Below are 12,500 nucleotides of genomic sequence, written 5' to 3' on the forward strand. Positions count from 1 at the left end.
TCCTTTCTGGGTATGTAAATAAAGGCCGGACAAACCAAATCAGGGGGACGAGACTTGCCGCAACACTGACCAGAAGTCGCGACGAAAATTCGCCGAATCTGACTCATTTCACGCGCCGCGACGAAAAACCTTCCTGACGCCACAAGAATTAATATATCTGCATAAAAATTCATATATGAACACTTTAATATGTTGACTATCTTGTTTTAAAATAATTTTAAGATATCTATATAAAAAAGTTACTATTTTTATATAATCATTTCACTATATAAATCAACCTATATTAAGCGCCTTATTATACATGTTATTTTTTATTATATTTAGTATTCAACCCTATTTCTTCCCATTTATGAATAATACATTTAATTTACTTTCTTTTCATACCAAATATATATATATATATATATATATATATATATATATATATATATATATATATATATATATATATATATATATATATATATACACACACACACCAAAAGGTACCAGAGCCTTCGAACTCCCGCTAACCATGACCTTTACATTTCCTCCCGGAATAGTGCAAAATCTATTCTTCGACTTACCAAAAACTCCTTTATTCATAGCAAATGTCAACACCTTGCTTTCTCTAATTCTTCCAGAGACTTCTGGCACTTAGCCAAAAATGTCTCCTTCAATTTCACTTCTTCATCTTTCCCTCCTCTTCTTAACCCAGACGGCAGCACTGCCGTCTCTTCTATCTCTAAGGCTGAACTCTTCTCTCAAACTTTCTGTAACAACTCCACTCTGGACGATTCTGGGCATATTCCTCTTACTCATCCCCCTCCGATTCCTTTATGCCTGTTATTAAGATTCTTCCTAATGATGTTTTCTATGCCCTCCCTGGCCTCAGCTCTCAGAAGGCTTATGGACCTGATGGAGTGCCTCCTATTGTCCTTAAAAACTGTGCTTCCGTGCTGACACCCTGCCTGGTCAAACTCTTTCGCCTCTGCCTATCAACATCTACCTTTCCTTCATGCCTTCGTACAGCCTGTGCCTAAGAAGGGTGACCGTTCCAATCCCTCAAACTACCGCCCTATAGCTTTACTTTCCTGTCTATCTAAAGCTTTTGAATCAATCCTTTACCGGAAGATTCAAAAGCACCTTTCCACTTCTAACCTTCTATCTGATCGCCAGTATGGGTTCCGCAAGGGGCGTTCTACTGGCGATCTTCTTGCTCTCTTAACTGATTCTTGGTCATCCTCTCTTAGCCGTTTCGGTGAAACTTTCTCAGTTGCACTAAACATATCGAAAGCCTTCGATAGAGTCTGGCACAAGTCTTTGCTTTCTAAACTGCCCTCTTTCGGATTCTATCCCTCTCTCTGTTCCTTAATCTCCAGTTTCCTTTCCGGCCGTTCTATCTCTGCTGTGGTAGACGGTCAATGTTCTTCTCATAAACCTATTAACAGTGGTGTTCCACAGGGCTCTGTCCTATCACCCACTCTCTTCCTGTTATTCATCAATGATCTTCTTTCCATAACAAACTGTCCTATCCACTCATACGCTGATGACTCCACTCTGCATTATTCAACTTCTTTCAATAGAAGACCCTCTCAACAGGAATTACACGACTCCAGGCTGGAGGCTGCAGAACGCTTAACCTCAGACCTTACTATCATTTCCGAGTGGGGTAAAAGGAACCTTGTGTCCTTCAATGCCTCAAAAACCCAATTTCTCCACCTATCAACTCGACACAATCTTCTAAACACCTATCCCCTATTCTTCGACAACACTCAGCTGTCACCTTCTTCAACACTAAACATCCTCGGTCTATCCTTAACTCAAAATCTTAACTGGAAACTTCACATCTCGTCTCTCACTAAATCAGCTTCCTCGAGGTTGGGCGTTCTGTATCGTCTCCGCCAGTTCTTCTTCCCCGCGCAGTTGCTATCCATATACAGGGGCACTGTCCGCCCTCGTATGGAGTATGCATCTCACGTGTGGGGGGGGCTCCACTCACACAGCTCTCTTGGACAGAGTGGAGTCTAAGGCTCTTCGTCTCATCAGCTCTCCTCCTCTTACTGAAAGTCTTCTACCTCTTAATTTCCGCCGCCATGTTGCCTCTCTTTCTATCTTCTATTGATATTTTCATGCTGACTGCTCTTCTGAACTTGCTAACTGCATGCCTCCCCCTCTCCCGCGGCCCCGCTGCATGCGACTTTCCTGGTGAAGGTAAACTATGATAACCCGGATGTTGCTCTTGCCCTGTGTCACGGGTGATTGATTCTCACCCACCACAGGCCTTAGGGTCAATTTACAAACTTTACCTCGATTTAAGTAATAATTATGAATACATAATTCTAGCTTAATGTTTATTGTTATTTCCAGGAGACATGGAGAATCTATAGTCATATATACCCATGAAGACCTCTAAGGGTAAGGGAGGATCACCCTCTACTTTTATTATGAGGAACACCGTGATGGCGATAGGTATGGTGGCGGCGGCGGTAGCGGTAGCGGCGGCAGGGCGAGAATCCAGCCAGGAAAGGATGGAGCTGACCTCTGCCGACCTTCAGCGTGTTGGAGAGTTTCTGAGCGAGCTGACGCATAGCCTTTACGCCAACACGGCTTCCCTTTGCGTCCTTCAGGAAAAAGGTGGGTGACGCTGCAGCTGTGAACCGGAAGGGGTGATTCTTGTGGTTAGAAGTAACAATCCTCTACTTTTCCTTATTCTAGAAGCTGGAGGAGGTGTTTGCTAGACAGTAACTTTAAGAGGTTTAGAAACAAAAATGCTAAACCCAAGTTAAATCCATATAAAAAAGTTAGCAGATGGCGGTTAGCGTTAGCCTCCACTAATTTCTTTATCAGTTTAGCGGTTTAGTGTAAGCGAGGCTAACTTTTTAATTAGTGGATTACCAGTTAACGAAGCTAACTTTTCGGTTAGCGGTGCCCACCACTGCTTATAAGGCTGCAAATTATACATATCAGAGATCCGCCATGGTTAATTTTCTTTACTGTCACAACGAGCGGGAGAATGAATAAAAAAAAAGGTGAAGGCTTGAATCTAAATGCATAATGTCAGGTGTCTTGTTCCTGTAGAAGAATGTCAAGTGAGCCTCTTTAATGTGATATAGGTAAAAAAAAAAAAAAACAAGTGAACATTCTAGTTCTACTATTTTGTTTTTGTTCTCAAGTGTTCGTCAGTCTGTGAATCTAGGAGTGCCAAAAGACAAGGGGGAGTTCTTTTTATTAAATTTGCGTTTAGTATTTGTTTAGCTCTTTGTCTAGTCTACCTCTTTTGTTTAGCCTTTGATCTGTCTATATCTTAAGAAAACACCGATCGTTTCCTTACTAAGAGGGGTTGGATTTTTTTGTGTGTGTCAGGCGTCAACGGCAGCGTCAGCGACTACTGGCGCCTTGCTGCCTTGCTGAGTCGCAGCTTCGTGTTCGTGGTGCCCTGCAACACTCCGCCACCAACACCCCGTCCCTGCCTCACCGCCTCCAGGCCCCCTCTCGCCCCCGCCTCCCCCACCTGCCGCAAGAACAATCGAATCGACATCTACATCACGGACGCCGAGCAGGTAATGTTAGTTATTATTCCTCTGGTCACGAAAAAAAAAAGTTGGAGGTCAGTTAAAGGGTGCCTGTTGCAGGATTTATTAAATATCTGAATGAAAAAAAAGTAATACTCTCCATAAGGTCTGTATGCAATTCATGCTTTCTTAGCAGGTTCCAACGATATGAAATGTTTGGAAATGAAATAAAACATATACTTAATTAAATTTTCTCTTGACAACATAACTGCTCACCAAACAATTTCCCCGGCCGAAGTGAAACCTTTTAGTAATATGTTTTTCTATGATGGTTTATATTAGAAACTTCAGTTAACATCTTTTGGTCAGCATCTGATACAGCCACTTGTCTGCAATTCAATAATTGTGTCAGCTGTCTTTGCTTACACAGTGCTTTGGTTGGGTCACGTCTGGGTGCTAGTACTCGACGAATCTCTGTTGACAAGAAAAAAAGTTTTCCTCCATGTGTTCGGGATTTCTTGTTATTGATACCTGCGAACACTAAATGTTTATCCATTTCCCTAGCTAATATGAGGACTGTCAATCAATTACTGGGGACACGCCAGGGGAGGCGACGCCTGGTCCGCAATACATCGCAAACCCCGGGGTCCCTGCGATCGTCTCCATGCAGGCCCCCTTCCCATCCTAAGTACCGTTACACCACCGGCCCGCACACCACACTCCAAGCACGGGCAGGCGGTGTGCCTCAACCCCAGACCACCACACAACGGGCTGTGAACAAGCCAGAACAGCAAGACACACCACGCCGACACTCCACAGGGCCACCAACACACCACGAGCGGGCAAGGCAGGGGAAAGAGGCTCACAAAAGCGGGTTTTCCAATTTACTTAACAACTCCAACACGTACAGAACACTGGTTTACAAGGCACAGTAACTCCCAGTACTCAGAGGGGGGGCACGGACACAGCACAGGGCTCACAGAAGCGGGCAAGGCACGCAGGGGCACGGAAACAAGCGGCGCACGTCTCTCGTCTCTCGCAGCTGGGCTCTCTCCCTCTGTGGCTCTGCCCCGCGGCGCGGCCGGCGGCTCCTGGCCCGGCCGCCGCGATGCACCCCACACCGCCGGCCATCACCAGTCCTCCGCGCCCCAAACTAGCACCCCCTACACAAATAACACAAATACTCCCAAAAATATACCCCCTGGCGTAACAGTACCTTTTGGGATGATCCATCGACTTGCTCAAGCAACGTACTTTGTGGGCGTTTCCTTGGTTTCCACTTGGGATTGTCTCTTACAGAAACAACCCGGTGAGCAGGACCCACGTCTAGGTAGTGTTCTACATCCCCGCATAGCATTAGTTTGCGTTCACGGACCATGCAAACAATAGGCGTCGATTCAGTCTCACGAAGTAATCACCGATTTGATTAAATGTCATTCCAGTGAATTATCCCATGATTCTGCGTAGTCAGTCATTACCAAAGGCATCAATTCGCCTCCTCAAGTTACTATTAATTTCCATGTCTCACAACCATTGAGTAAGACAGGGAACACAAGCGGGTCTTTGATATGAATAGGTATTGACAACGCCATATACTCGTTCCGAGCGAGTCCGTAACACCGTGGGCCAAATCAATCCGCCGTAAGACTTCTTGACGACACCCATCGTTGTTCTGCACTCAGCCACTAAAGTATGTGAGATTTTTCAAAATATCAATGTCCTCACCACACACATGAACAGATTGTACTGTTCCATCTAGTAACTCCAAACACTTGTACCTTGGTTTTGGCCCAGTGACCTAAAGTTTCAAATGATTCGCCTCCTCGTGCAGTGCCTTGAGAGCTATCACCAGAATCTCTAGTGTAGAAACCCGCCCAATGCGGAAAGTTTCTAAAAAACGGCTTGCCTAGGGGGGGGCGCCTCTTTAGCTGAATGGTAGATTGGTGGCTTGAACACTGGCTTCCCGTCTGGCTGGCGTCGGAAATTTATATTCCCCACTTTCCGTATTTGATCAGTTTCTCATTGTTTTGTAACACTGAGATAGAGGTAAAGTTCGGTGCATGCCCTATGGCTGCTCATGGCTGCGGTGCTCATCTCCGAACCGTCGCCCTTTGAGCTTGTGGTAGATAAGAATCCATTACCGCGGGACACGGGCAAATGTGAAGTCCCGGATTACCATAATTTACCTTCCCTAGATTTCCCTAAGTACCCAATTATCGACCAACCCAAAGGGAGAATGAACAGCTGGGTGAGCTGCACGCCGACTCCCCAAGGCGGGACTCGAACCCGGCCCGCGGGGTCGTAGCCAGGCACGGTGAACAATTCCCCACGGAGAAGGCCACCGAGAGGTCGTATTTAAATAATGGGAATTGATCCGAAGATGGATGGCCCATTCTATCAGTAGAGTTAAGGGTTCCGGTTGGTCCAATTTTTTTTCTTTATTTATTGGGTTATGGTGCTGCTATTCATGCACGAAGTAAGGGACACTATACATCAATTCTAGCCCACAAAACCCGATCTAGAACTCTTTCCTTTTTTACCCATATATATATATATATATATATATATATATATATATATATATATATATATATATATATATATATATATATATATATATATATATATATATATATATATATATCCAAATTTGATATATTTTTCAAATCGCATCTTCTCCAATAATAATTGCACTACACCGGTGAAACATATATGGTGTAAGGACCTCGCTTTGGCAATGAGAACAACAGCTCTACATTTTACTGAAAATCCTTAGTTTGCGGAATATGAATTTTTACTTTTTCAGTGCCATTATCACCCTTCTAGAGGTGGGAAAAAAATCTCTGAAAACTCAGTCCTCTCAGATATGAAGAAAAATGATCTGTTGTCTCAATCTGACGAGTATAGGCATAGTTTGAATTTTTGTTTCATTGAAGTTGGTTGAAAAATGACAGAGGAGATGCAGTTCAAAGTTGCAAAAGTTATGTTTTGAGAAATGGACTGTCAAAGTTTTCATGAACTGTAAATACATAATACACAAACATAACTAAGTGATATCGTGGCATTTGCCTCTTCATTTATTAATAATCATATATAAAGTAATATTTCTTCATGTTCAATCATATATTTTGGTGTCCAGGCATAAAATCTTCATTCTTCAGGCTTCTGGTCCTCCCGTGCCCCGGTGAGAGGCATGGTATTATCTCACAAGGAGAGTGTCTCATGGCTGCCCAAGCTACTCCTTGTCGCTAGTTTTTTTTCTAAAATCCTCCAAGGGCATAGGCTTTCTTATCCTTTTCAGTTTTCTTCTTCTTTTTTAGTGTTTTCTTCTGTTTGCTTCTGATGATTTTCTGTTCTTCTTGAATTTCCATGGAGCGGTCAAGGGCTGCAACCACAAGCCCTTATTACGCCACGGGAAGGGAGGTTTTGCCAATTATATAACTTTTGTTACTATGATAGTACTTAGATTTTCGTAAATACGGCAATACACAATGATCGATATCCATCATGAGGTCGCGCCTGAGGCAGTGGGGCTAATTACACGCCCATAAAAGTGAAACTATTGCGAATTTTAAGGAAATATTTCGTGTTTACACTCTCAAAAGCAACACGAGGGTGGACAACTTATTTTTTTTTAAATCACGTTCTTCACCATTTCATGACCAGCCGGCCCCCTTAATAGAAATTGTAAATAAATAACTTCAGCAAACACACATAAATTGATCTGGATCGGTAATGACTCTCCAAGTGCAGAAAATCCCTAAAATTCACTTATCTAGTGGGACGCCTCTTTAGCTGAATGGGAAAGTGCTGGCCACCCGTCTGACTAATCCCGAGTTTAATAATTCCCGGCGTCGGAATTTTATCTTCCTCTTCGGGCTAAATCAGTTTCTCATGTGTTTCGAGACACTGAGAAGTTGTGTTAAATGATGGGAAGTGGCTCCCGTTAGACTGGTGGCCCCGGTGAGATGATATCATTTATTGACGGTAGTTTCACCTTGGGGATTAACACATCATCAGCAAAAACAAGGTCAGTGACTTTGGTATTGCTAATAGACGCTCCATTATGACTTTGGTCCTTAACTTTGCTTAATAACTAGTCCATGCAGCTATTAAAAAGTGGTAAAATAAGGACACAGCCTTGCCTCACTCTCGTCTTCACAGAGAAGAAGCTGGATAAGGGCACCCCACATTTCACAGCAATCTCAGTCCCAGAGAACAAAACCAGTTAATAGAGTCAAGGGCCTTGTAGAAATCCCACGGAGTCGCAAGAGATTCCAGAGATCCTCGTGGTGCGCTGAATCAAGCGCCGTCCTAAGACCGACATAGGCTGAAAGCATCCCGTGCTCCATCAGTAGGCGAAGCGATAGGATACGATCAGTTGTTGACTTACCAGGTGTGAACTCTGGCTCCTTAGGTCTTTCTAGCCTCAACAGCTGGCTACGAATACCCATGAGCAATAGATGGGCAAGCACCTTGCCTGGCACACTGAGCAGCGTAATACCGCGGTAGTTGTTGCAGTCCTGACAGTTCCCTTTCCCTTTACAGATAGGGACGACCGACACCTCTTCAAATTAAGAGTAATGGTATTAGATTGCAATACGGCAAACAAGACACTTTGCAACCAATGCATTATGGCCTCTCTTTCAGCTTCGAGGAGCTAAGCGCCGATGTTGCAAATACCTGCTGTCTTTCCTCTCTTCAAGCTTGCCACAACCTCGCTGATCTCGTCAAGGGATGGTGGGCTTTTGTGAAAGGTTGGATCAGCATTTGTTATTAGCACCCCAGTAGTTGGTAGTTACCCGCTCGGAGGGTCCACCGTGTACAACTGCTCAAAGTTCTCAGCTCAAAGAGTCATCTTCCCATCCATATCTGACACAAGGCAACCATTTGCTGTTCGGACAGCGCTCACCTGAGAGGAAGGCTCAGAGCGGAGCTTCTTCAGAACTAGGTAGGCAGGTCGGAGGTCATTTGCATTGGCATGGTCTCGAAATCTTCAGCGAGACTCCTGACATACCTCTCCGTGTATATTTCTCATCAAGAGAGCTCTAGTCCTACGCGACAACGCCCTGTGTATATATCTATCTATATATATATATATATATATATATATATATATATATATATATATATATATATATATATATATATATATATATATATATATATATATATATATATATATATATATATATATATATATCTGTCTATCAATCTATTTATCTATCATGTTTCTATCTCTTTCATTTGTTAAATTCCATTTGTAACAGATGGAAGCGGCGTTGGAGCTTGTGGCGGCGCGGTACACGGGTAGCCGCGGGGACGTGAGGCAGGTGGTTGTTGGGCGCCAGGTGGAGCTGCCCAGGCAGGTGGCGGCGGGCGTCATGTCGTGGATATTCGCTTCGTTCGACCAGGTAAACTCTCGTACGTGGTAACTCCAAAGATATGCACACGCTGATTAGATACTACGTGCTGTCAGTAGCATGAAAGTGGATCTTAATATTATAGTCTTTTTACGCTGGAGTTGCTATTCAAGCTAATTCCTAAGGTGTTCAACAATTTATTGTGAATTAACCAGTATCTTCTTTCTTTCATCCCTATTGCCGGTAAACTCTTTACCGGCAAACTCTGGAAGTTTTACTTCTGAATTTCGTCCCTCGAGCGGTAGAATCAAAACATCCTTGAAGCAAAATATGATCAATGTCTTTCCTCTCTCTCCTCTTATATGAGGTTTCGCGTTATGTTTATTTTATATATTTATTTGTCCTAACTTATAGCGTAAAAAGGCAAAGAAAATGTATCAGATGTAATCAAAGGCGTCACGGTCATGGCCTGGGGCACGTAACTGGTTAACTGGGAGGCATTTGCTATAACAGCACATTGCTCCCTTTAGCCTATAGTGAGTATGAACACATTCAGTGACATCTCAAGTACTGGACAGCTTACTCTTTTGATTTTGCGGCGCCCTTGTCATTAAGCAGCGAATTTTAGAAAATCAACCGCTTTGGTGCAAATCGCCTAACTCCCTTATTTCTGGGGCTACAGAAACGTTTTTTGGTATCAATCGACGGCAAAAAGAAAGGTCTATAATTTTCAATTAACGACCGGGCTCGAAAACCGTTTCGAAAGGATAAAAAAAATGATTAAATTCGCAAAAAACGACTAAAAAAAAAAACTATTTTTGAGTTCCCAACCTTGAAATCCACTCATTTTTTGAGAATTTCAAAACACTTATTTAATAAATGATTTAGCCCTGCCAATGGGATTTCAAATATGGTGCATAACATTTCCCTACTCCCAGTAGTTTCGTCGCTAGAGCTCGAAACGTAAACCCTGTCGAGAGCGATTTTGACGAACTCCAGACACTTCGCCGTTTTTGTCTAGTGTGGGTTTGCTATATCCTCTAGAAGGCTGTAATGTGGCATGTAGCTCCTCTTGGCAATGTCGTTTGACCACCTCGAAGGATTTTGTGATAGCTAGATTCCAAGTTCGTCGTCGAGCCGTCACGAAATAGCCTGTTTTTCGGCCCTTTTGCAGCGATTTGGACACGTCCTAGTTTTATTGCTTATATCTTTTTTGTTTATTAATGATTTCCATTTTTTTTTCTGATTATTAATCTGTACTAAAAGAGCTTTCATTTGCCAGCAAGCACGCCTTCCTAGCTTCAGTAGTTTTTGCTCGAGCTCGACCAGAAATCGCGAGGAACATTCGCCGAATCTGACTCATTTCATGCGCCGCGACGAAAAACCTTCCTGACGCCACAAAAAAAAATGATATATCTGCATACAAAAATCATATATGAACACTTCAGTATGTTGACTAACTTGTATTAAAACCATTTTAAGATATCTTAATAAAAAAAGTTACTATTTTTTATAATAATTTCACTATATAAATCAACCTATATTAAACGCCTTATTATACATGTTATTTCTTATTTTTTTAGTATTCAACCATATTTCTTCTCATTTATGAATGATACTATTAAATTGGTTTCTTTTGATACCAAACATATATATATATATATATATATATATATATATATATATATATATATATATATATATATATATATATATATATATATATATATATATATATATATATATATATATATATATATATATATATATATATATATATATATATATTTTTTTTTTTTTACGTTGTTGCCTATTGCGCCAGTAGGCATCTTCCCAGTGGGGCCTGATGGTCGGCCCAAAGGCTTCTTCCAGGTGGGGCCTGATGGTCAGCCCAGCCCGTTCTGGCGCAGGCGAGTGTTTATAGTGGCGCCATCTTGCATATATATATATATATATATATATATATATATATATATATATATATATATATATATATATATATATATATATATATATTTGATATCAAAAGAAAGCAAATTAAATGCATATGGTTGAATACTAAAAGAAAAAAATAACACGTATAATAAGGCACTTAATAAATGTTGATTTATATATTGAAATGATTATAAATAAATAGTAACTTTTATTTAGATATCTTAAAATTGTTTTAATACAAGTTAGTCAACATATTGAAGTGTTCATATATGAATTTTTATGCAGATATATTATTTTTTGTGGCGTCAGGAAGGTGTTTCGTCGTGGCGCGTGAAATGAGTCAGATTCGGCGAATGTTCGTTGTGACTTCTGGTCAAGCTCGAGCAAAAAACTACTGAAGTTAGGGAGGCGTGCTTGCTGGCAAATAAAAACTCTTTTAATACAGATTAATGATCAGAAAAAATAGAAACCATTAAATAAATAACAAAAGTTATAAGCAAAAAACTAGGACGTGTCCAAACCGCGGCAAAAGGGCCGAAAAACAGGCTATTTTGTGACGGCTTGGCGATGAACTTGGAATCGAGCTATCAAACAATCCTTCGAAGTGGTCAAACTACATTGCCAAGAGGGGCTACATGCCAAATTACAGCCTTCTAGAGGCAAAAGCAAGGCCACACTAGACAAAAACGGCACACACACACACACACACACACACACACACACACACACACACACACACACACACACACACACACGACAAAGCAAGTACTCATATAATTTCTTATACATACCTGTGATCCGTCACCTGATCTTAAATAATAAATCTTCTGTTACTACAGTCTTACTAAACGTATTGTGTCCACCGATTTATTTAGGTTTATGGAAAGATCTGGTTTGTCTCCACCTTTTTTAATTTGATATATGATTTTGAACATCATCGTGCTGTAAGTGTTTTTTTGCATTTTATATAAAATCCCGCCAAATGCACTTCATCCTCTGCATAATAGGTTTATTTAAATCATCGTAACGTGTTTTTTTTCAAACTTTGACATCTGCGGAACCCATTTTCAATAATTGCTGTATTTCGGAAACCCCCCCCCCCACACACACACACAGTAATTATTGATTAAGGGAATCAACTGAAAGTCACCGCAGAACTTCGTCATTCTTATAATTTTCAGCGATATTTACCTGCTTGTTTCTGGCCACAAAGGTTAATAATATCGGCAAGGATGTTTGTTACCTGCAGACGCATATCATGTTCTGTATTCAACATCTTGTTTAATTTTTACATCTCACCTAATGTTTCATTATCACACCTCAGATATTTTTTTTATTAGTAGTGGTTACCTTCTTTCCCGATAAGAGCACTTTTTGGAAGGGTAACTACGAATTGACGAACTCACCATTTATCCCGCAGGAAGCGTTGGTGGTGGATGTGCAAGAGATATTCGGCTTCAGGGACTCGGCCATGTCCCTGGTGGGCCAGCCCCTGGGGAGGTGGAGGCACGGCGTGCCCCTGCGGCTTTCCAACCAGCCAGGCTTAGGCCCCACGGACTTCCAGGGACAAACCATCTTCCTCGCCTCCTTCCCCGTGAGTACTTCAGTTCTTCGTCTTCCGCGGCCTTATGTTTCGTGCTCCTTCATGCCCTTTTACCTTTAGTTTAAGGTCTATGTTGACAGGTTGTGGGGAGGCGGTGGCTGAGGG

At 41.7% G+C, this 12,500-nt stretch overlaps 1 protein-coding gene across 2 annotated transcripts in view; it reads left to right on the top strand.

Moving 5' to 3' along the window:
* Window positions 1-12,500, top strand: part of LOC127006501 (glutamate receptor ionotropic, kainate 4-like) — a 52,954-nt gene that overhangs the window by 2,841 nt on the left and 37,613 nt on the right. Inside the window, exons 2-5 of one of the 2 annotated variants that reach the window (XM_050876442.1) lie at window positions 2,350-2,616; window positions 3,346-3,542; window positions 8,765-8,908; window positions 12,213-12,386. In XM_050876442.1, coding sequence (XP_050732399.1) covers window positions 2,382-2,616; window positions 3,346-3,542; window positions 8,765-8,908; window positions 12,213-12,386 — 750 coding nt within the window. In that variant the 5' untranslated portion in view covers window positions 2,350-2,381. The remainder of the gene's footprint in view (window positions 1-2,349; window positions 2,617-3,345; window positions 3,543-8,764; window positions 8,909-12,212; window positions 12,387-12,500) is intronic. The other variant, XM_050876443.1, reaches the window with a different exon arrangement.

The sequence above is a fragment of the Eriocheir sinensis genome, chromosome 33 (assembly GCF_024679095.1).
Source record: "Eriocheir sinensis breed Jianghai 21 chromosome 33, ASM2467909v1, whole genome shotgun sequence".
Lineage (NCBI taxonomy): Eukaryota > Metazoa > Arthropoda > Malacostraca > Decapoda > Varunidae > Eriocheir > Eriocheir sinensis.